Source organism: Desmodus rotundus, chromosome 13 (assembly GCF_022682495.2).
Source record: "Desmodus rotundus isolate HL8 chromosome 13, HLdesRot8A.1, whole genome shotgun sequence".
Taxonomy (NCBI): Eukaryota; Metazoa; Chordata; class Mammalia; order Chiroptera; family Phyllostomidae; genus Desmodus; species Desmodus rotundus.
In genome coordinates this window covers 94,476,428-94,498,632 of record NC_071399.1, presented here as the reverse complement: position 1 = coordinate 94,498,632, position 22,205 = coordinate 94,476,428, and the positions used below count along the sequence as shown (strand labels likewise).

Sequence of the window (22,205 nt, the reverse complement as noted above, 5' to 3'; positions counted from 1 at the left end):
CCCCCCCCCCCCCCCCCCCCCCCGCCTAACCCACCTCTCCCCTCTGACCTTCCGCCTGACGCCGTTGGCCTTGTGCCACCTTTGCACCGATAAGTCACTGTTCATCGTGCCGCTGACCTCACTGGGGCCTGGGTGGGCAGCACAGCTGTGCACGGTGTGGTCCTTGGGTCACCGGCTCTGGTGTCAGTGGGATTGGGGTTCCTTGGGGTAGGGCTTGGTGGGGGCAGGGGTCTGTGTTGACATGACTCTGACTTTATGGCTCTGTCACTTAGGTCCACATAGAGTTTTTAGATGGAGCTTAAATGTCTCCTTTGTTGCCAACAGACGCACAGGGACCGTGATGCCGACCACCGCGGCAAGCAGCGTCCCTACCACGAGCGGGTAAACACACAGACAGCCTGTGGCCCGGGTTGCTGAGGCCACACAAACGGGCACACAGGGGGAGGGAGATGGCCCCCCTCCCCTTGCTTTTTGCACGCTCTTGTCACCCAGCTGAGAGCCAGCGCCCTTTGCTGACAGTGGTGACTGGTGCCGGCAGCATGCACCGCAGAGTGCCCACCACAGCACTCTGATTGGGCAGATCCTATGGTTGGGGACCCATGGCACCCTGTTGCTGCCCCCTACCCCGTTCCTACCCCAGCACGCGTGTGTGGCTTCCCAGGGCACAGGGCGGGACCAGCCAGCAGGTGGCCTGCGCTCAGCTCTGAGGGCAGAGGTGGGGCTTGAGGTGGAAGCACTCAGTGATGGGGATTTCCTGAGTGTGAGGAGGATCGAGGGAAGGAAGGCGATGACAACGATGACAATGGGAGGGTCACAGAGGAAGGCTTCCACCACCCACAGGGGAGAATGGCAGTGACATTGGGCCATTGGGTGACTTGATGGGAAGCAGAGGTGCCTGTTTTTAAAAGCCTGCTTATGTCATGCCCCTCCCTGGTGGTTGCTATCACCTGTAAAGGTGGTCTGGCGGGAGGTGGGGCAGGCTGTGCCCCTGCTAACCTCACATGGGCCTGCAGCCGCCTTCCCTGCCCCTCCCGCCTTGGCTCTCCAAGAAGCCGGGCCCTGGCTCTGCAGTCGCTCGGCGGCTTCTCGGGTCCATTGGGAAGCTGGTCATAGGCCAGGTCCCTGTGCCTGCACTGAGCCAGGCATGCGGTCGGGCCGCCCAGAGCATGGCTTCCACGCACGAGCTCTGTGAGCCCGGCCTCTGCATTTTCACAGAGTGGGGCCTTGCCCTGTGTGCTGGGGAATACATATTTAACGAGGATTTGAAGGATTTTACTGAGACGAAGAGCAGGGGAAGCGTGTAGAATCCAAGGAGACGCTAGTGGGGAGGGATGTTAGGGTCTGGGGCAGCCGTGCATAGAAGGGAGGGTGGCGGCAGGGAGCTTCCTTCCATTTTCCCAGAGGGCTGCTTTCCAGACGCTGCAGGGCAGAGGCTTCTCAGCGTCACTGTGCCACACCCTCTCAGGACTTCCCGTGACAGCGCTGCATGCAGGCTGCCGCCCTCTGCTCCACTGCACCCCACATCCCACATACACCCACTTCCCATCCCCCAGAAGCTCAGTCTGCTGTCACTCCTGCTGGGTCACACTGCTCTGCGGCGACCCCCCCAGCTCCCCCTCAGCTAGTCATGGGGAGCACAGGCTGGTGACGCTCACACTGTCATCCCTCTGCGCTGCGATGTCAGTGTGGGCTGCTGGGAAACTGAGCATTTCTCATTTGCCAAAACCTCCGCCACCTTCCCTGTGTCCAGGAACTGCGCAGGTCTGTCCCTGCAGAGACCCTGCCCACACTGCCAATGGACCACCTGCAGTCTGCAGGGAACTGGGAGCCTCACGTCCCTTCTCGTGGCGACCTCTGGGCTGGGCGGACTCCTTGTGGGCAGAGCACTGGCAGTAGGAGGAGGAAGAGCCACACTGCTGTCTTTCATGTGGGGGGAGCAAGCTTCCCCCTAGACTTGCATCTCCTGCCCAGGAGAACCCAACTCAGGGGGTCGAGTGGGGGTGGGAGGATAGGCCGCACATGCTGCTGCTGCTGCTGCTGAGAGCATTTCTTTACCACGTGGCTTCTCGGGTCTGAAGTGGAAAAGGCCCTGGAAGTGCCGGCTTGTGCAGGTCCAGGTCCGTGTGCGACTTAACGTTTCCTCTGATTCTTTTCTCCGTCTTGTGTTTTATAGCCAGAGTCTGAACCTTCTCGTCGATTTTTTGTCGACCAGTGGGAGCTTTCTCTTAGTCTCCGTTCCTCCAGCCGCCCTGCCTCTCCCTCCTCTGACTCCCTGCGACAGGTAGCAGGCCTAGAGCCGGGCGGAGCTCTGTGTGCCCGCAGCCTCTGCGCACGTCTCTGCACGTGTCCACCTGGCCCGGGCAGGCAGCAGAGCGCTCAACTTTGGCTCGTCTCCTGTAGGGACCTGTGTGTGTGTGTGAGAGAGTGTGCACATCAGCCTGTTTTACGTGTGCCGTTTGTGAGCATGTGCCTGTGTTGGAGAGGCTGCCAGCTTCTGCTGCATCATGTTCTGTGGACATAAACCTACGTTCAGTACATTTCAACTGTGTCAGTGATGGTAAACACTTCCCAGCTGTTAGGTTTCTAACTCCGGATGTCTTTATGTTAACGTGTGTTAGAAAACAGGAACCCCAGATCAGCTGATCTCTTCAGCGGCATGAACGTACTGTCACTAAGGACTATGGGCCTGAGCCAGCCTCACAGTCGTGGACAGAGGACGGAGGGTCACTTCCTGTCCTCAAGCCTGCGCTGGCCATGAACGGGGTGTGTGGAAGCAGGTGCACAGGTGGCGGCAGCAGGACAAGTCCAGCAGTGGCTGCACTGTGACCGTTTCTCAGAGCAGGAAGAAGGAAACCACCTGCTCTTTATGCCCAGGACAGACAGAGCCTCTCTTGGGGAGATACTTGTAAACATCATCACGTCCCTCAGACCTGGGTGTGACAAAGGCCTGTGCACGCAGCCAGCCCTGAGCTGATCCCAGGGCTGTCCTGACAGTGCGGTGTCAGGGGCAGGGGGTGGCATGTGGAACAGCATGGCCCCAGGGCCCGCTCTGCATCCCAGCCTCGCCCCTGACACCCAAGCCAGGCCTCAGTCGCCTGCACAGATCAGTGGAGCGCGGTGCCCACTCCCTCGCATCAGCTCCGCTCTGCCTGGCGCTGGTCAGCTCCCAGCCTCAGCTCTCCCAGGGACCCTGACTTGAGGAAGCTTCAGTGTGAAGGCTGCTTATTTTTCTCAGCCACTAAAATGCACCTGAGTCCTCAGCCTCAGCTCCAGCCAAGCCTTAGAGCATCACTGGCCCACTTTGGCGTGGTCAGCGTTCCCTCCAGGGCTTCCTGTTTGTCCTGCCAGCCAGGGCACGCCTCACTCAGCGCTTCCCTCACACGTGGCTTTGGTGTCTGTCCACTCAAACCCTTTCTAACTGCAGTGCCGGCTTCCCCGAGACAGCGGCCCTGTGAACCCTGTGTCACGCAGCTCAGGAGCAGAGTGTCCCGTGTGCAGACGTCCTGGCTGTCTGCACACGGAAGCGTCCCGGGCGTGGAGCCTCCCAGGGACAGCCAGCAAGACTCTGGCCTTGTTCCCCCAGCCAGGCTCACAGTGGGGTTCCTTAGCAGGAAGGCTTGCAATTAGAATTGGATGGTTTCTCCTGTTGAGTCTTCAGCATTGTTAGAAAGAGGACTGATTTGGTTAGGTTTTTTTCTTTTATCTTTTTCAACCTATAGAAACCAGTTCCTCTGGTATGGAAACCTTTTCTGACTTCCCAAGACTGAACAGAGCAGCGTGTCTGCGTGCTGGGGGCATGGGCCCTGCAGCTGCGCATGAGCTGCCCGCCCCAGCTGGCTGGCAGCTTGGCCCTGGGGCCTGGACCCAACACAGACATCCACAGTGCAGGTGGGCTGGCAGGGGCCTTCCAGATAAAGCCAGGGTATGTCCGATGCACCCGTCAGGGTTACGAGTAGAGCGTCAGCCACAAAGAGGGAGGTTATTTGTTACTCATGTGGAAGGTCTACCTTTCCAAGAAGGAGCTTTCTCACTGAGGAAATGACCCCCAGGCCCTCCCAACCCCGGAACTGTGCTGTTGGCTGGGTGCCCCGTCCGGACAGCATCGCCCCCTGAGTTCTCTGAGAGGTTTGAGTCACCAGAGACAAAGGCCTGTCTTACACTGCATTGTGTTTGCACCCCGTCTGTCCACCCGCCTGCCCCCCCTGTGCACAGCACTGTGTTCCCCAGACAGACACAACCGACGGGCCCCTGTCCTGGGTGCAGTCCCCGACCTAGCTGTTGCTCCGCGTGGACACCGACACCTGTTGCTTCCCTGCTTGTGGACACCATGTGGGCGTGGTCTGCTGCTGCACTTGTGTTCACTGTGCACCTTTTAAAGAGTTCTTCGTCTTAATTCATTTGTTTTTCCTTTTCATTCCTTTCATTCTGGTCTCTCTGTAACCTCCAACCAATAGAAGTATATAAAGATGTACACAGGTGGAGTGAGCTCATTGGCTGAGCAGATAGCCAATCAGCTTCAAAGGAAAGAACAGCCCAAAACCCTTCTAGACAAGAAGGAACTGGTAAGCTCTGTACTGAGGAACCGTCTCTAGATGTAACACGCCTGCCTCGTTTTGAGAACCGCAGTGACACGTGGGGCCTGCGTGTGCCGAGGGTCCTTATTTTCGAGCATGTCTGAGTTCTGTGACTGAATCTCCAGGACTATAATTGTTGCTCAGCTAGAGTGTTGGTGGGGAAGCTCACTCGCTTTCTCTGAGAGTGACTCCTCTAGAGGCTAGGAACCCGCGTCCATGCAGAAACACGTGAACACGTCCTGTGCATTTTTATTGACCTTCCCAAACAGTTCTGTCAGAACAATTTGGTTTGATTTTTATGCACCTCTGTAAAATGGACTCAGGTTTCTTCTCGGCTGCTGATTCACATGGATGCAGCAGCGCCTGGTGCTGAGCGTGGTGGGGGACACGGGACACTCACTGTGGCAGTCCAGGAGCAAAGGGAGCATCTCGGGCCGCCTCGCAGCAGGACTCCAGGGAGGCCGTGCCCCCAGAAGCGGCCCAAGATGGCACCCTGATGTGTCCACCCCACCCTCCGCAGGGCTCCATGAAGAAGGAGTTCCCGCAGAACCTGGGAGGCAGTGACACGTGCTACTTCTGCCAGAAGCGGGTGTATGTGATGGAGCGGCTGAGTGCCGAGGGCAAGTTCTTCCACCGGAGCTGCTTCAAGTGCGAGTACTGCGCCACCACGCTGCGCCTGTCAGCCTACGCCTACGACATCGAGGACGGTGAGTCTCCCTCTCCTCCGTGTCTCTCCAGCCTTTGTTTCTCCCCACGACGCTGATAAACAGTCCCCCAGAGTCCTGGGGCCGCAGCCCCGTGTCGCGCAGGGACTGGTGGTGAAAACGGCCTGGATGCAGTCATCTCCCGTCCTCGGGGACACTGGGTACAAGGGACACGATGTGGATCAGTCTGGTCTTGACTTTGGAGGAGGGGGATCCTACTTGTTGTCTAAGCCCAGTGACGGCACGTTGACACCAGACCCCCTGCCTGGGCTCTCAGGCCTGGGCCTCCTGAGGACGCCGGGGCTGGGCTGGGGCCTCCGCTCTTAGCCATAGCATCTTGGGTAAATTGAGTCTGCTGGGGTACCTGGGCCCAGCAGAGGGACATGTGCCGTTAGGAGACAGCCGCTCGGGCAGCCAGACTGCTCTTGTCATGCGTGGACAGGCCAAAGGCCTGTGAGTCAGGAGAGGCCGTTGCAGAGCCACAGTGGTGGGCCGAGAGGAGGTAACTCAGCATCCTGACCCGGGGCCCCTGCCCCGTCAGGGGGAAGCCCCTCCCAGCGAGGGCAGGGCCCAGGTGGCCTCGAGATGAGGAGGGTGCTGTCTGGTCTGGACTTGTGTTCCCTTGTCCCACACACCTGCCCTTCGGATAGCAGCTTAGATCTCCAAGGACTGGGCTGGCGGGAAGAGCCCCCGCACATCTCCCTAACTGTCCTCGATGCCTGGGTTACTTCAGCCTCTTCCCATGTGATCTGCCTAGTAAGAGGGGCCCTTAAGGACTGGCCTGTGGGTTCCCAGGTGTGTTTGCCCATGGACAGCGTGCTCGTCGCTGCCGTGTCCTCTCGGGGACATAAGCAGAGTGTGAGCGGCCCTCTGGTTGTGTCGATGGGACAAGTGCCTGTGGGGCTGCAGCCGTGTCAGGGCATCTGGTGGGGCAGAGCTATGGCATGTAGGTTCTAACTTGAAGGGACACTCGGGAGCTCAGGAGCCATTAGGAATGACTGATCCAACCTCAGGCTCAACACAGAGAGAGAGATGCAGAGGGAAGAGCTGGCACACTCAGCGGGGGGCGGGGGGTTGAAGGGACAGGGTGACGGTGGTGTGGGGACAGGCAAGCACGAGCCAGCTGGGTAAGTGCCCTGCTCTTGACCTGGAGCAGGGAGGCAGTGGGCTAACCCAGCTCCCCCAGGCTAACCCAGGTGGACTTTGTATGCACTCCATCAGCCTCTCCACACAGGCCTGGTAAGCTGGAGAAGAGAGTGGAATTTTAGGAGCCTGTTCTCCAACCAAATCCCTGTGTGATTCAGAACTCAAACCACAGGGCCTCTGATAAGTAAAGAAAAGGCCAGGGAAAGTGTGGCTCAGGATGAAGGAAATCACCCCGGCGCTGTGCCGGGCCTTTCAGCACCTACGGGGTCATTCCCCCCTTATACCACCCTGGCGGGCTGGTTCTGTCACAGTAATTTTACAAGTCAGGAAGCTGAACTCAGAGGTTAAAAGTTGCTTGCCCACATTTGCACTCTCTGAGATCCCCTTTAGTTCAGATGCTCTGGGAGTAGTAACTCTGGGTCCGTGTCAGCTCCAAGTGGTAAACCGAGAAGCACACATTCCCAAAAAAAAGTGCATGTCTTCCCTTTGTCCCTGTGTACTCTTCCTCTCAGCCCTTATAGAGGGACACAAGCCGCCCTCAAAGTAAGCCGCTCCTTTTCTTGTCAAGTGCTAGCTTAGTTTTTGACTGCTGCCAAGTTTGAAGACATGAGCTCCAGATCAGAGAGCATTTCAAGTCTCCCTTGTCATCCTGAGAGGCAGTGTGTGCAGGGCCCCACCCGTCTCTGCCAGGCCCACCCCAGCCATGCTGCAGCTCCACCTGGACCGCTGGGCCTTCTGCCCCACCGTTGCCCCCATAGGCTGCTTCCACAAAGCAGCCAGGGCATAAATCAGATCTCCCCAGTTCGCATCTGCTGCAGTGCAGACAGCAGCCAGCCTTCCCAGGCAGAGGGCCTCGCATCCACCGCCCGGTCCAGGTCTCTAGCCTCTCCACTGGGAGCTGCCCCCAGCTCCCTGTGCCCAGCCACACTGGTCTCCTGTCCGTTCTGGACACACGGTTACCTCGCTGCCCCAGGACTTGGCCCTCGCTGTCTCCTCCCCTAAAGCGCACTTCCCCTACCTTCTCAGGGGCGTCCTGTCGCTCACATCCTTAGAGAGGCATCCGCACATCTGGCCTACAGGGCTCACCACCGCCTGGTCCTGCCTCTCATGCTACCTGCTCCCTCCATGCAGAGGCCAGGCTGTCTCCTGACGGGAGCGTCCTCGGTGATTAGCTTGCAGCCTGGGATGTGATGGCACTGGGTGAATGAGCTCAGGGCCCAGTTTCCCTGTAGATGTCTGTTTTCTCCGGTTCCCTTATCCACTCACTCCCATATTTAATCACCACGATTCCACACTTCGTTTGGACTGTGTAAAATCAGGGACTTGACTGCATCAGCCGTAGCCTGTGGTTCGTGTATCACACGGGTATGGCGGGAGACATGGTGCAGTGGCTACAGGGAGTGCCTCTAGAGCCAGGCGTCCGATCCTGTCTGAGAACGGCTGGGTGGGGCCACCGGGCTGGCTGCTTAGCCTTTCTGTGAAAGGTGGACGAGAGAACTGACCTCACTGGACTCTGAGGATTACATGGGTTGATGTAAAACAATTATAATAGAGTCTGGCACATGGGAAGTGTCAGATAAAATGAGCTCGTTTTGTAATCAGTCTGAGAAGCAGAAAGCACCACTGGGTTGAGTATAAGAAGAGACCTGTCGGTGGGCACCTGTGCCTTGGGACACGTGGCATCTCACTTCCTTACCTCCTTTGAGGGTGCGGGGCAGGCGGGTCTTCAGGTTCCGTGCAGGAGCAGAAGCCGTACGGTTCACACAGCTGTTGAAAGGTAGAGACAGAGTTTAAACTGTGGTCCGACGTCAGGTTCCTGGAAGAAACAAGGTTCTGGGATGTCTTTGAAAATGGCCTTTGGTTAGGCTCGTGGGGCTTGTGTTTAAAACCTAGACCGTTTGTTCCTATTAATTTAAGATATTGTAGCTAATTCACTGAGAACCCGCTGGTGGGTTACCTATTCCATTGTACTTTAAAATCTAGGATTCTACTTTTGTAGGAAAAAGCAAATTAATGCAGGGGAAAGAGTGGAAGAAAGGAATGAAAGTAACTATAACTGATTGTGGTTTTCTGATTCTGTAACAAGCAAGACTCTTGGTTACAAGTAATAGGAAACCCAGTCAGATTGGAGTTGGGCGTCGGGTTCACGTCTTCCTTCCAGGAGCGGCCTCAGGGAAGGGTGCCCCCCGCACCACCGACAAGAACCCCAAAAGGCTCTCAGAAGCCCGGCTCAGCCACATGCCAGCTCCTAGAGACCACGTGCTGGGTGGGCTGCAGGGAAGGGGTGTTCTGCCCGACTCCTCTGGGTCGTGTCCACTTCTGTGGTGGGCAAGGCCAGGCCCCACAGTCGGAGCCATGTTGGAATCATGTGGACAAAACACAAAAAAGTGGTGTGTGATGTCAGCACTCACATCTTTCCTGATTACATTTTATCTGAGTCCAAGTTGAAGGTGAAGTGGTTTATTACCGATGGTAAAGGGAGACTGTGTCCCAGCAGAAAAAATCTGCCCGTGGCTGTGCTCCCCCGCAGGGACGTCAGCAGTGAGGTGGCCGGTCCCGGCCTGTCGGCTGGCCGCCACAGTGTGGGCCCCTCTGTCCTGTCCCATAGTCACCAAGATCCCCTCTCCTAACGACCGTCAGTGCCGCGCCCAGTGCTGTGAGCGACAGCCCCCGTGCAGCACATTAGGCCCCCACCTGGCTGCTCTCGTGAGAGGAACTCTGTACCCTGGGCCCTGTCCCCACCCCTCAGGCCTGGCAGCCACCCCTCCGCTCTGCTTCTCTGGGCATGTCTTTCTAGGTGACGCATGAGGTGATGTCACATCATGTTTGTCTTTACCTGTGCGACGAATTTCACTGAGCCCATGCCGCCAGTTTCTTTTCTCGGTGACCAGCAGCACTTCATTGTGCCGTCACCATCCTCCCTCCCCACCCGCCCACCCCTAGGCCGTGGGATCTATGCTCGGTCACATGGGTGCAGACGTCTCTAATCGACTTCGGTTTCTTTAGATACCACCCAGGAGTGGAGCTGCTGGATCTTACTGCGGTCTTATTTTGAACTTACTCACCCTCCACACTGTTTTCCGTAGTGACTGCACCTGTTCACAGTCCCACCCGCAGTGCACAAGGGCTCCCTTTCCCCCACACCCTTGCCAGCTCTCGCTCTGTTTGTTGACAGCCATTGTGATGGGCGTGAGGGGACACCTCATGGTTTCTCCCACGTCTCCCTGACAATTGGTGCTACCCCTCATCTGCCTACTGGCCATGTTTGTTGTCTTTGGAAAACTGTTTCAGTCAGGTCGTCAGATTTTGTGCTATTGAGCTGTGTAAGTTCTTTACCTAGTTTAGATGTTAATCCCATGTCAGACATGATTTACACACCTTTTCTCATTCAGTTGGTGGTTTTTCATTTCATTTGATGGTTTCTTCAGCTCGCAGGAGCTTTTAGTTAAATGCAGTCCCACTTGCTTATTTTTTGCTCTTTGCTGTGCTTTTGCCGTCGCATCAAGAAAACGACTTCTGAGACCAGTGTCCAGGAGTTGGTCCCCTCTGCTTCCGGGAAGTTTACAGCCTCAGGTCTCACGCTGGAGGCTTCCGTCCGTTTCGGGGTCACTTTTGTGAGTGGCGGGAGACAGAGGCTGATGCCTCTCTCCCCACTTTCCCAGCACCATTGACTGGAGGGACTCTCTCCCTGTTGAGCCTCTCAGCCGCTTGTCAGAATCAGTGGACTGTCCGTGTGGGCTTAGCTGCAGGCTCTTGATTCTGGCCCGTTGGCCTGTGTGTCTGCTTTCCTGCCGTGATCTTGTGGTCTCGACACTAAGTCTTGAAATACCATCCGAAGTCAGGAGTGTGGCAGCTCCAGCCTTGGTCTTTCTCAGAGTTGCTGCTTGGACTCTTCAGGGCCTTCTGTGGCTTCATACACATTGAGGACTGTTTTTCTAGTTCTGTGGAAAATGCTCTTGGTGTTTTCTTAAGGGTTGCGTCGAACCCATAGGTTGCATTGGGTGGCGTGGACATTTTAATACTATTAATTCTTCCTACGCATGAACTTGGGACATCCTGCCAGGCATCGTCTTCAGTTTCGTGTCATCGTCGGTGGACAGGTCTCTCACACCCGCTTCATTTATTCCTAAGCATTTTCTTGTTTCTGATGCTGCCGTAATGGGATGGTTCATGTCTTCTCCAGGTGTTTTGTTAGCCTATTGAAATGCAGCTGTTTTGGGGGCATGTTGATGTTGTATCCGGAAACTTTACTGAATTCTTTGGTTAGTTTTAGAAGGCTTTTGGTGGAGTCTTTAGGATTTCCTCCATATAAGGTCACGTCATCTGCAGACAAAGACATTACTGCGTCTTCCTGTCCCGTGTGGGCGCCTTCTGTTTCATCTCCTTGTAGGGGCCCTGGTGGGGGCAGGGCTCCCAGTTCTCTGTCCGATAACTGGTGAGAGTGGGTGTGTCTGTCTTGCTCCCGATCTCAGAGGGAGCCTTTCAACCTCTCACCCCTGAGTGTGATGTTGGCATGGGCTGTCATGCGTGGCCTTGGTTATATTGTGGTGTATTTGTTCTACACTGAATCTGTGGAGCATTTTTTCACGAAAGGATGCTGTACTTTGTCAAATACTCTTTCTGAATTGATTGAGATGATCGTGTGATTCCTGTTTTTCATCCTGTAACGGTAACGTGGCGTTCCACATTTGTGGATTTGCTTACATTCAGTCACCCTGCATCCCAGACATAAACCCAGTTTATGATGCCGAGTGACCCTTCGCATGTGCTTGGAGTGCGTGTGCTACTGTTTTGTTGAGAAGCTTTGCATCAGCGCTCATCAGGGACGTTGGTCTGTCGTTTTCTTCCCTTGTGGTATCCTTATCTGGCTTTGGTTTGGGGGTGGTGCTGGCTTTGTAACACGAGTTTGGGGACGTTGCCCCCTGTTCAGTGTTTTGGAAGAGTTTGAGAAGGGTTGCTGTCGGTCCTGTAAACACTTGGTGCAGTTCCCCAGTGAACTGGTATCTGGCCCTGGGCCTCTCTGCCTGGGGAGGGTTTTGGTTACTGATTCAGTCGTCTCGCTTTGTTTTGGTCTGTTCAGATTTTCTGTTTCTTCGTGTTGTAGGTTCGTAGTAGGTGGTGTGTTTCTAGGAATTTACTTCTCTCTTCTGGGTCGTCCAGCGTGTTGGCATGTCATTGTTCACAGCAATTTCTCACAGTCCTTTGAATTCCTGTGGTACCAGTTGGAACGTATCCTTTTTCGTTTCTGATTTTGTTATCTTCTCATGTTTCTGAATTAATGTAGTAAAGGTTTGTTGATTTCGTTTCTATTGTTTCTGTTTTTAAAAACAGCTCTAGTGTTACCGATCTTTCCTATTGTTTTTCTGGTGAGGTTTCCTTATTTCAACTTTGAGAGCAGTTTGCTCGTCCAAGGAGCCCTTGCTCCTGAGCGGAGCGTGACGGGGTCCCCCGCGGCAGCGTGTCTGTGGCAGGCAGGCACTGCCCTGTGGTTTTCAAGAGCCGGTTTCAGTGGGAGTAAAGCAGAGTGGGGGAGAATGACCCTTTGTGACCAGCTCCTGCCCCCAGCGTCTTGGGAAAAGCCAGTTGGTGTTTCTCAAACCTCTGACTGTGGGAGTACGTGCCACCTCAGGACCCAGTGAACACAGGCCCAGCCAGACGCTGTAAGAAGTAACTTCAAATGTTTAACCCTGGTTCTGTGCTGTGCACTCGAATGCTTTCCATTCTGTCTTGTTCTGCCTCGCTATTTACAGTCCACTGCAGAGTCCGTAGGCTTTGTCCTCACTGTTTGTGGACTCAGTAAGGTCACGTGGTACAGTCTGAGCCGTGCTGGCCGAAGGTCCTGTCAGGGTTAACTGGCGTCCAGTGCCGCCCTTGCAGCCCCCACGCCTCCACCCTGCGCCTGGGTTCATCCTCGGTTTCCCCAGAAAGGCCGCTCCCCCTTCTCATGTGACCCCTCTTTGTCCGCACACACTGCTGCTTTGTGTGCGCTCCCCGCACCCCCACCCTGTGCCAGCCTGGCGTCGGGCGCTGGCTGGGGGTTGGCCCAGTGGCTTCACATGTGGAAAGGAAGCCCCTCCCCTTTAGGTAAATCAAAGTTTTAGGGGGGCCTGGCCTCCGGGACAAGAAGCCTGAGCCCGGGGTGGGGGCCCCCTGTGTCCAGATGGACAGGAGTAAAGTTAAGAGTCACGGAGCCATGCTCATGCCCCTTTCCCCTGCCTCTTGCCCCCCGCAGGTAAATTCTACTGCAAACCTCACTACTGTTACCGCCTATCCGGCTCCGCGCAGAGGAAGAGACCGGCGGTGACCCCCTTGTCTGGGAAGGTAAGGGTCCTCCTGAGGGAGCAGCAGGCCCTGAGTGCTTCGGCATCAGGACTGGTCAGGGTGCAGCCGCAGCGCCTGCTGAGCAGGCGCCGAGTTGCCCCTCCTGGGGAGGGACGGTGCGCTGGAGGGCATCCGCAGTCCAGTTTGGGGAGGGGGCATTTCACTGGGGCCACGGTCCGTTGCTCTCTCTTCTGTCACTGAGAGTCAGTAGCTCCTCCCTCAGTCTCGCTGCCGCACAGTCATCGCCCAGTCAGTGCAGGCAGGCGGTGTCCTGTCCCCTGCAGAGGGCCTCGTGGGAGGAGGTCTGGGGTGCAGCCAGGCGTCTGCTCCTCGGGACGCGCCTGAGGAGTGGCTTTTGAAGAAAGGCCTACTGTGTGAGCAGCACGGCTCTGGGCTGTTGGGCACCCTGCCTCCCAAGCTCGGCGGCTTCGGCCCCTCACCCCTCTCCCTGTGGACTTTCCTAGGATGCCAGAGCACCCCTGCAGGAGGGCCCCGCGGCAGACACAAGTGGAAGGGCCAGCGGTGCTGCTGGCCCTGCGGAGAGAACTCCAGGTAGCCTTACTTCCTTGTTTGGCTGGGTGGCGCGTCACTCGCTGGGCCTGTGTGACAAAGCTAGGGGGGTGAGCCAGCACCTGCAAAGCAACATTTCTGCGATTGGGCTTCAGGTAGCCCAAAACCCCCTGGACTCCTTTTTCATGTGCCAGCTGCTTGCATTCGGAGTCCCCTTTCTCTATGGCCTGTCGGAGGTGCTGGTGCAGATCCGAGGGGAGTTTCGAGGGCAGGCTGGGGCCTGCCGGGGCACCGTCTAGTGAGCGAGTGGGACCCCCAAGGCTGCAGCACACCTCAGTGTCACTGCAGCCATCAGACACATGGGGGTGGCTGCTGCAGGCTCCGCCCGGGTCACCAGGACTTCGGAAGCAGCTGCCCTGCCGCCGACCCTGTGCGAGCACAGAGTCGCAGGGCCTCTTGCGGTTCTAGTCTGGGACTCCCGGAGGAGCACAGAGGTGGATAAGCACCCTCGGTCTGGATTGGCATGCACCTGAACTTGGAACTCTTGCGTCCCACTCCCTATTTAGGTGTCTTGGTGGGCTGACACTTGTCTGCTCTTTGACCTGTGATCACTGAAGGTCGTGCCCTGCCCTGACCACTGAGGGCACGTGACCTCCTCAGGAGGACGGAACATTGTGCTGTTAACTCCCCTTCCCATGTCGGGGCGGGGGGACACCATCCAACAGCAGCAGTCTCTTTGGTCTCAGGGCAGGACTTGGGGGCTCGTGGGCACCCCACTCACTATGAAGAATTGCGTTTTTCCCATTAAAACTGCTCCACGTCCAGCCAGCCTGTGCGACATGCCCACGGCTCAGCCCAGAGCCAGCAGCGGGGGGTGGGGGAGCTGGGAGGTCAGCAGGGCCGTGTGTCTGCCCCACGTTTCCTCTCAGGCAAAGCAAATGTATCGGAAGCAGCCATGTAAAGATGCACAAAACCTACTGTGAAAAAACTAAGATGGTCAATTAATGCCAGGAATGGTGGGGAAGGCAGGGGGTGGGAAGAGACAAAGGTACCTACTCAGCCTTCATGTGAAAGGGCCCAGGGCCACCTCTTTCCCGTGCGGAAGAGCTAGTATGCATCTAGGAGAGGCGGGGTGCGCCCGGGGGGACCCCTGACGCAGGGACTGGAAGCCAAGCGCGGTAAACTGGGCTGTTCCCCCTGCGCGGGCCCTTTTCATACCCAGGGAGGCTTTCTCAGTGCCCTGCAGATTGTACCCACGTTTTATGCCACGGAAGATCCTGAAACCTTCTGTAGCCTTGAGCCTTTTATACTCTGTCTGTCCTATGAAGGGCTGACAGCCCTTTGCCGAACATGGGAAGCGCCGGCAGAGAAAAGAGCCAAAGGGATCGAGCCTGGTCAGGGTCCTGTGCACCACAGTGTGCGTCTGACCAGGTCTTGACCCAGCAGGTACAGGTTTTCCAAGGAGCCCGGCTGCTCTGTAAAAACAGTCCCAGGGATTGAGCCTTCCTTCCGGGTGCGGCGTGCAAGACAGTCTTTAAGAGGAGCAGGCTCAGTGGGGCTTGGGCTCTCCTGAGCAGACTGCTCCCTTCCGTGTGGTTCAGTCTGGGGCTCTTGTCGTCCTGTTGGGAGGCATCGTGGGTCTCAGGGTTCTGTTGAGGAGAAGAGTCCTTAAGAGCAGGGAGAGGAGATGAGAGTGGGTTAGACAGTCACAGCCTTGGCAAAGTGATCCCCCCACCCCAGTCTTGATGGGGGACAGTGAGAGTTGGCAATGTGCTTAAAGAATCAAAACAAACCAAAACTCATAGCCCTGAGTTAAAATCAGTCCCCAAGGTTCTGTGCTCTGAAGGTGACTTGCCTGTTGTAGCCCAAGGGGCCTGAGCTGTGACATCTCAGACCCAGACCCAGACCCTGAGCCCTGGGTGAGGGAGGCAGGCACTGTCCCCCCTGGAGAGGGCCCGGCTGATGGTGAGAGGGCCAGGCCTGGGGTCTGCTCCAGAGACGGGAGCTCTGGGGCTGAGTACGGCCCCAGGCAGCAGCTCTGTCCCGGGAGGCTGAGTGCTTTGCTGACAGCCTCTACAGAAGGGGCAGAGGCGTGGGTGGTCTTTCATAGTTGCCATGGGAGGGATTTGTTTTCTCCTTGGACAGGGATTTCCTTCTTTGTGTCCCAAATTAAGCTTTGATTGGTTAACTAGAATTTCCTTTTGGAAAAGCTTCGGAAAAACTCAGGGTTTTGGCATCCTCGAGTGTGGTAGATGGCAGCCATGACCCCAGGGACCATGTGCCCCCTGCACTCAGGAGGAGAGAGAGATGAGCCAGTGAGCTTAGTTGTGCAGAGCAAAGGCCCCGCCCCCCAGGCCCTGTCCCCCGCAGCAGGCTGGACGTGCCGTTGCAGTGCCTGGCCCCGCCCCTTCCTTGTGCACCAAAACACAGCCAGCCCCCGAGGTCCAAGTGGACTCGGCCTGCAGTGCAGTGTCGTCTTTCTGTGGTCATCCCGTCTGGAGCTGCTGCCTGACTCGGTGTCTGGAGGGCATTGTTGACAGTGCTGCTGTGGTGTGCTTGTGACGCAGAGACTCCTTTCTGTCCTCAAAGCCTGTAAACTCCTCGTTCCCCAGTGTCCCCCCTGACCCAGAGTGCCTTTCCTGGGCCCCACGTACCCCGCCCTGACCTCAGGAGAAGTCCGGGCACCGACCGGCAGAGAAAGGAAAACCCCAAGTGGGCTCTTCCCCGCCTGTGTGCGTGACCCTGAGCCGCATGGACCCCTTTTTTTGTCCAGAGGAGTCCCGGTCACCTCTCAGGTGGTGGATAACCATAAAAGGGGCAACAGACAGGATGGGGGAAACCCTTTGTCTCCTCACCTGAGGGAAAAGGCAGCCTTAACCTAAGAAGGGCCTCTCAGAGAAAGGACTGCCGGCAGGTGCCCGTTCCCTTCCCCCAGCACCCCTGCCTGACACTGGAAGGGCACTAGAAACGCAGGCATTGTTTCGCGGCCCAGCTGGAAGGGCCCTGCCCTGGGGCCATGCAGGCGTTCAGCCTGGCTCCTATCAAGATGTCTTTTCCTGCTCCCGCGGAGGGGCGTCTCTGCAGAGCCTGCTCATAGATCCGTGAGATGCTGCAGCCCAGCTGAGCACCCCAGCCCTGCCTAGGAGTCATAGTTAATGGTGATGTGTGAGTATTTATGTCTGTACACATAGCTATTTATAGAGATTTAATTTCTTACATACAAGTAGATATCTATATATTGTGACCTAAGTAATAATAACAATAATAACGAAGCTGCTTCTAAAGGTCCTTTTTCCTCAATTCTGGAAACCAAGGGATTGAACTTGGCAAGACAACCCCGGCCAGACTCCTGCTCTGCTCTGCCTGGGAGGGAGCCGGGCAGCCAGCACACCCGTGCAGGCAGGACTCAGGGGGTCAGTAGCTCAGAAACTGGGCAGGACCTACTCCCAGCCTCAGGAAGTTGTTTCAGGAGCAAACTATGGAGGCCCAGGTTCTGCTGGGGAGACTCCATAGAGAACGCTAGCCCCCCACCCCCACCCCACTGTGTTCTCAGGCTCAGCTGCAGCTCCACTTGGCTGCTCATTGCCATTTAGTGTCCAGTGTATCCCTGAAAGGGGACCCTCTCCACGCCCTTCAGCTCAGGGTAAAAGAGAGGGTGCGGTAGGGGCAGCAGGCAGGTGGCTCCCACTCGGGGCCCACAGAAGCCCAAGTGAGCAGGTGAGGGAGGGCGGCTGAGCTCAGGAGTGTCCCACCCACCTCTGCCTGCCCTTCCCCAAAGCCTTCGCTGTGCCCTCATTTTTAACCTGTGTTGTCTGAGTTTTTGGTGTGTATCTTTGTGAGTTTTTAATTTAACTGTGTAACTTTGTTTTCTGCAGTTTCTGTGAAACTAAGGTGTTGTGCTTTTAATTTTTTTTTTAACAAGTGTTACCATTCTTAAAAGAATAAACTCCAAACAATCTTCAGGTTTCTGAGTTTTTCTTTTCCTTCCCTTTTTCCTGATTAGAGTGGGGAAGGGAGTAGGGCAGGCAGGGCGGGGAGGAGGCAGGACTGTGTTAAAACGGGGAGCCTGAGCGTGGGTGCCTGGGGTACATGTTGCCATGTTCGGGGTTGGAAGACATTAACTTTGTAGCAGCTGTGGGTGGAAAAGGACAAGAAATGCCCCCACGTACCACGTTTGATCGGCCAGAGTGAGAGCCAAGGGCAGAGCTGGCGGAGGGTGGGTATTCCATGCCATGTGCAGACCCTGCTTCGACTCCAGTGCCTGCATGGACTGGTAGCAGCTCCACCCCCTCTCCAGACTTGGGGCTTTTGCAGGAGGTGCAGGGGCCCCCCACCTCCACCCCTGCCCCACTCCTGGTGCCTGAGGCTCTCACTCTGTGCTCCCTGGTGACGTCTGTCCCCTGTCAGCTTCGCTGTGGCCCAGACGCTCAGCTGGGATGTCCAGTCCTGCTTGTCCACTCCAGCCTGGAGGGACATGCCTGTCCCCGCCTCCCACACAGTGCTGTGTGGGCACAGTGGCACAACCCAGCTTTGGTGCCAAATGGGCCCACAGAGGGCAGCGTGCAGGGGGCACTCAGGGCCAGGGCTGCTCCTGATGGGCTTTGGGGACCTGGTGTCTGTCGTCACCAAGGCCTGGAGGCCTCCTGGGACGTGAGGAGCCGAGTGGCAGGGTCCTGGGTGCACCTGGCAGGGAGGGTCTGCGTCCATGCCGAGTTCACAGCTCTGCCGAGCATGGATGTCTGTTGCTCTTTGACCCTCAGAGCAATGCGGGCTCAGAATCTGTGCCAGAGGGGGTTTCAGTGGCTTCCCCTGGCCTTCTCATCCCCACACACCCCCAGGCCTTCAGTCCGTTGGTCAGTCAGTGTCCGGGAGCCTGCACCAGGCCGAGAGGAATTGCTTAGGGGCGTGGGGGATGCAGCAGGTCACAGTGAGTTGACTGCGGATGGGCGATGGGGAGGGGCAGGCGTGCATGTGTGACCCTCAGGCTTGAGCCTTGGCTGCCGTGGCTGTTTCGGACAGTGCTGGGCAGCACCTCAGAGAGCTGTGACAGCAGATGGGACTCTGCCAGCTGCTGTGAGGCCCCGGAGAACGGCCCTTGGGCCTCAGTTTCTGTCAGAAGCTTCTGGAGCCCAGTCTCTTTTTTTCTCCCGAATTCCCTGGTGATTTTCCCTGATAGAGGCCCTCCCTAGGGGGAGCTCTGAGGTGCAGACGTGGCAATGGCACCCCGACGCGGGGCCCTTTTTATACTGAAAGTAGGGCACAGGCCCCAAGGGTGCCCCCTGAGGTGCAGGGGGAAGGGGACACCCACGCCAGGCTGTGTGGATGCAGCGCCAGGCAAGCGTATCGGGAAGAGCCCTCCCCTTAGGGCTGAGGCTGATTTTCCTCCAAAGACTTCCAATCCCCTTACAGACCTCCAACCTTCATCAAGTGCAGGCAAACCGCTGAGTTGTAATGCCTCGCAGGAGGGTGTCCCTGGCTCAGGGAGGCCCTGAAGGCCGTGTCCCCAAGTCACCCCCAGTTTGCTGTTGTGTGTGTCCTGTCGGCCATGCCCTGTCTCTTTCCCACCCACACTCGGTAGGGGACAGGCCGGCCCACAGGAACACCTGCCCTGCACCTAGGCAGGGGAAGAGGCGGGGCCCCGGCACGTGGCCCTCTCTGTTATTTCCAGGTTTCACCTGCCGCACAGACACTGTCTCCTTTTACTTCCTGTAGGTCAGCTCCTGCACCTCGCTGCCTGCGACTTCTGACTATTTCTGGGGCACTGGAATGGGCCTCCAAGAAAGACCGCAGACGAGAGGTGGCATCACTGCCCCCCAGGCGGAGGGTGGCGGCTTTCTCAGAGCACTCCCAAAACCTGAGGCAGCGACTCCCCACCCCAAGGCCCCTCTCTGGCATGAAGGCAGTTTGGGGACCCCTTTTAGCAGAAGGGAGCCCAAGGCCCCAGCTCTGCCCTGTGTACAACAGCTTTCCTAGGGCCACACTGAGAAAACCAGTGAGTGGAGTTGGCATCGCTGTGGCAGCCATTCCTGTGCCTGTTGTGTGCCTGCGGCCTGAGTGCTTTGCTCCGCCCCTCTGTAAAGTGTCAGGCTTGTTTCCACTCCATCACTGTAAAGTTATCGTGTAGCCCAAGCTTTCAGGGCCTTGCCTGGAACTGTAGGCTTTTTTTAGTTGTTTTTTTTTTTTTTTTTTTTTTTTTTTAGAGAGAGGTGAAGGGAGGGAGAAAGAGAGGGAGAGAAATATCAATGTGTGGTTGCCTCTCGTGCACTCCCCACTGGAGACCTGGCCTGCAACCCAGGCATGTGACCTGACTGGGGATCGAACCAGTGGCCTCTCAGTTCGCAGTCCGGTGCTCAGTCCACAACCACACCAGCCCTGGCGGAACTGTAGTCTTTAATAATTATGTTCTGTTCAGTGGCCCCTGCCAGCCCAAGAGCTCAGGCCCTTGCTCCCTGAGCACCGGCTTCTCTGAGAGCCTGAGGCCTCCTTCCCTGCACCCCTGCCACAGCCCCCTCCCCAGGGGAGGTGAGCCTGCTGAAGAGAAGGGGCCCCAGCACCACTGGGCCAGGACCCTGGGGAGCCAGGGAGACTTAGGGCCACTGTGGGTTTTGGTTTTTGTCAACAAACATGACAGAATCAGGGGTGTTTCCCAGGCAAATCGCTAAACAAATGTCCTCGTTCAGTTCTCGTGGTATTTCAAGGTCAGTAAAGGCAGGAACGCCATGGGCGCAAATCCAGAGGGGTCATCTCAGCATTCGGCTGTTGCTCAGCATTGGAACCTGAAATGTGCCATTAGGTCGAAGCTCACGGGGGCCTAGGAAGGGGTTTTGTCTCTGAGGAGCAAATCTACCCCAGTAACAAAGGAATAGCTGATATCGATGAGGACAGAGTTATTAGAGATTATTGATTCTTGTTTCCCTGTTTTTAGAACTCAGGCAGCATCTAGAAAGGCCAATGTTGGAGAGAGACCCTCTGCACAATGTCCCTCCCACCATTGTACCAACCCGACTCGTATTTCGGTTCATTGTTTCTTCTTTTAAAAGTAAATATTCTCTCCTAGAGTTTTGTCTAAACCAGCTCCCTGCCTGCCCTTTTTGGGGATCCGACACTGGGAGGCCTGGCCTCGGGCCGCAGGCTGTGCTGGGCGTCCCGGGCGGGAAGGAACAGGCTATAGGAGGGAAGACTGAGGTCACTGGCTTTGCTGGGCCGCGGAGAGCCGGCAGTCACTTTCCACGCTGCCGAAACACCATGATGGGGTTGTCGGTGTCCACAACCAAGAGAGCCCCCTTCTCTGCCCACGTCTCTTCAAAAAAAAGTAAGGAGTAAGACCAGAGTTGCCCTGACTCTGGTTTCCCCAGCGACTGGCTCTTATCGGGCCCTTGGTGACAGTAGTGGGAGCTGTGGAGCTGGACGCATCGTGATGATAGCAGCCGGCAGGGAGCACTCAGGCCCTGAGTGTCGGGCCCTGTCCTGGGACTTCCTGTATTTTATTCACCACCTCCCGTGGTGGCTGATCAGGAGACAGGCAGGCAGCCACGAGGGCGGCAGGGTGGATGGAGCAGGACACACAAGAGCACAGTGCACCCACTATGCAGCCGCCCACCCTGCTCCCCTGCGGCCACGACCTCCGAGTGAGCCAAGAGGGAAGAGCACCCTAAGTAAGGTTCTTAGAGACAGGCACAGACACCCTGGGACGTGCCCATCCCGAATTCCTCGCTGTGATCCCCCCCCAGGAACCGTGCCTGGAGAGAGCAGCAGGGGACAGAGCTGAGGTCTGTACTACTGATGTGTGAATGGGAGAAACCATCAGACCACGTTGAGGGAGAGAATTACCCCCACCGACCGGCTGTGAGTCACAGGAGATGGGCGCCCTCTTCATTTTCTCCTTCTTGGCCCTTTTCTCGGCGGAGGAAATGCTGGCCTCCATTTCGCGTGGGCAGCACTCTCAGTCAGCCTCCGCGCCCTGCAGAGTGGCCGCCCCAGCAGTCCAGCCACCTCCCATCGTCTCACCGTGGGCCCCCTCCCCCACCTTGTCCCCAGACACTCTCCTCAATAGCCACCAGTCTGGTCTGGGTCTCCGGTTTTGTTTGGTTCCGTCTGTCTGTTTTGTGCAGACTCCAAGCGTGAGCGAAGCCGGCGGCACTTGTGTCTCTCCCCCCGGCTGGCCTCCTCCAGCAGGGAGCCCTCACGGCCCGTCCCTGTTGGCCCAAACGCCGCGTTTCATCTTTTCTTACAGCCAAGTGGCGTCTGCTGGGTAAATGCACCCCATCACCCCATCGCCTGCTCACAGGCACCTAGTTGCTTCCATGTCTTGGCTACTGTGCATAATGTTGCAGTGAACCAACTCTGTTTTTGGTCTTTATGGATAAAACCCGGCCTGAAGCTGTGTGGTTAAGAAGGAGCCTACAACGGTTCCTCCCTGCGTCCCTCCAAATGGAACAGTAAGGGGTCAGGGGGAATTGTCGATTGTTCTCCGGTCCCCAGAGTAACTGCTTCTGACCTAGGATCTCCGCTCGCTTGGGGCTTTCTGTACTGCCTCGTGTCCTTACACCACCCCCGGGGCGGAGGAGCTGACAGGTCCGTTCTCCCTGGCTGCAGTTCTGCAGAGGCGGCTCATGGCCCTCATGGGAATCTCCCTGCCCCGCCCCGGAGGGGCGGTGGGTTTAGGGGATGGAGACAGTGTCTGGCTGTTGTCCTGCCAGCTTGAGCGGAGTCCCCTGTGACAGGAACATGGAAGTTCTCAGGTGTCCAGGTTGGAGCCACTCCGGACTGAACTGCCAGAAAGTGACCGGCCGCAGCTGTGGGCTCACGTGCACTCCGCGGCGGGCAGCAGTTGGGGTTCTGCTGCGCCGGGCACAGAGATGCATCCAGGAAGTTTCCCAAGCATGCGTGCTTGCCCTGACAGGGAGCCGCCCGAGGCCGTCGATGGGGTGTTTTCAGAAACTGGGAAAAA

General features: G+C 57.0%; 1 protein-coding gene across 22 annotated transcripts in view; it reads left to right on the top strand.

The window, feature by feature from the left end:
• Window positions 1-22,205, top strand: part of MICAL3 (microtubule associated monooxygenase, calponin and LIM domain containing 3) — a 134,436-nt gene that overhangs the window by 73,243 nt on the left and 38,988 nt on the right. For 19 of the 22 annotated variants that reach the window (XM_053916665.2, XM_071220222.1, XM_053916668.2 and 16 more), the window contains 3 exons: window positions 5,095-5,281; window positions 12,657-12,745; window positions 13,210-13,297. In XM_053916665.2, the coding sequence (XP_053772640.1) occupies window positions 5,095-5,281; window positions 12,657-12,745; window positions 13,210-13,297 (364 nt within the window). Of the gene's footprint in view, window positions 1-324; window positions 382-2,173; window positions 3,017-4,454; window positions 4,619-5,094; window positions 5,282-12,656; window positions 12,746-13,209; window positions 13,298-22,205 lie in introns of those variants that run through there. The other 3 variants (XM_053916672.2, XM_053916670.2, XM_053916669.2) reach the window with 3 other exon arrangements.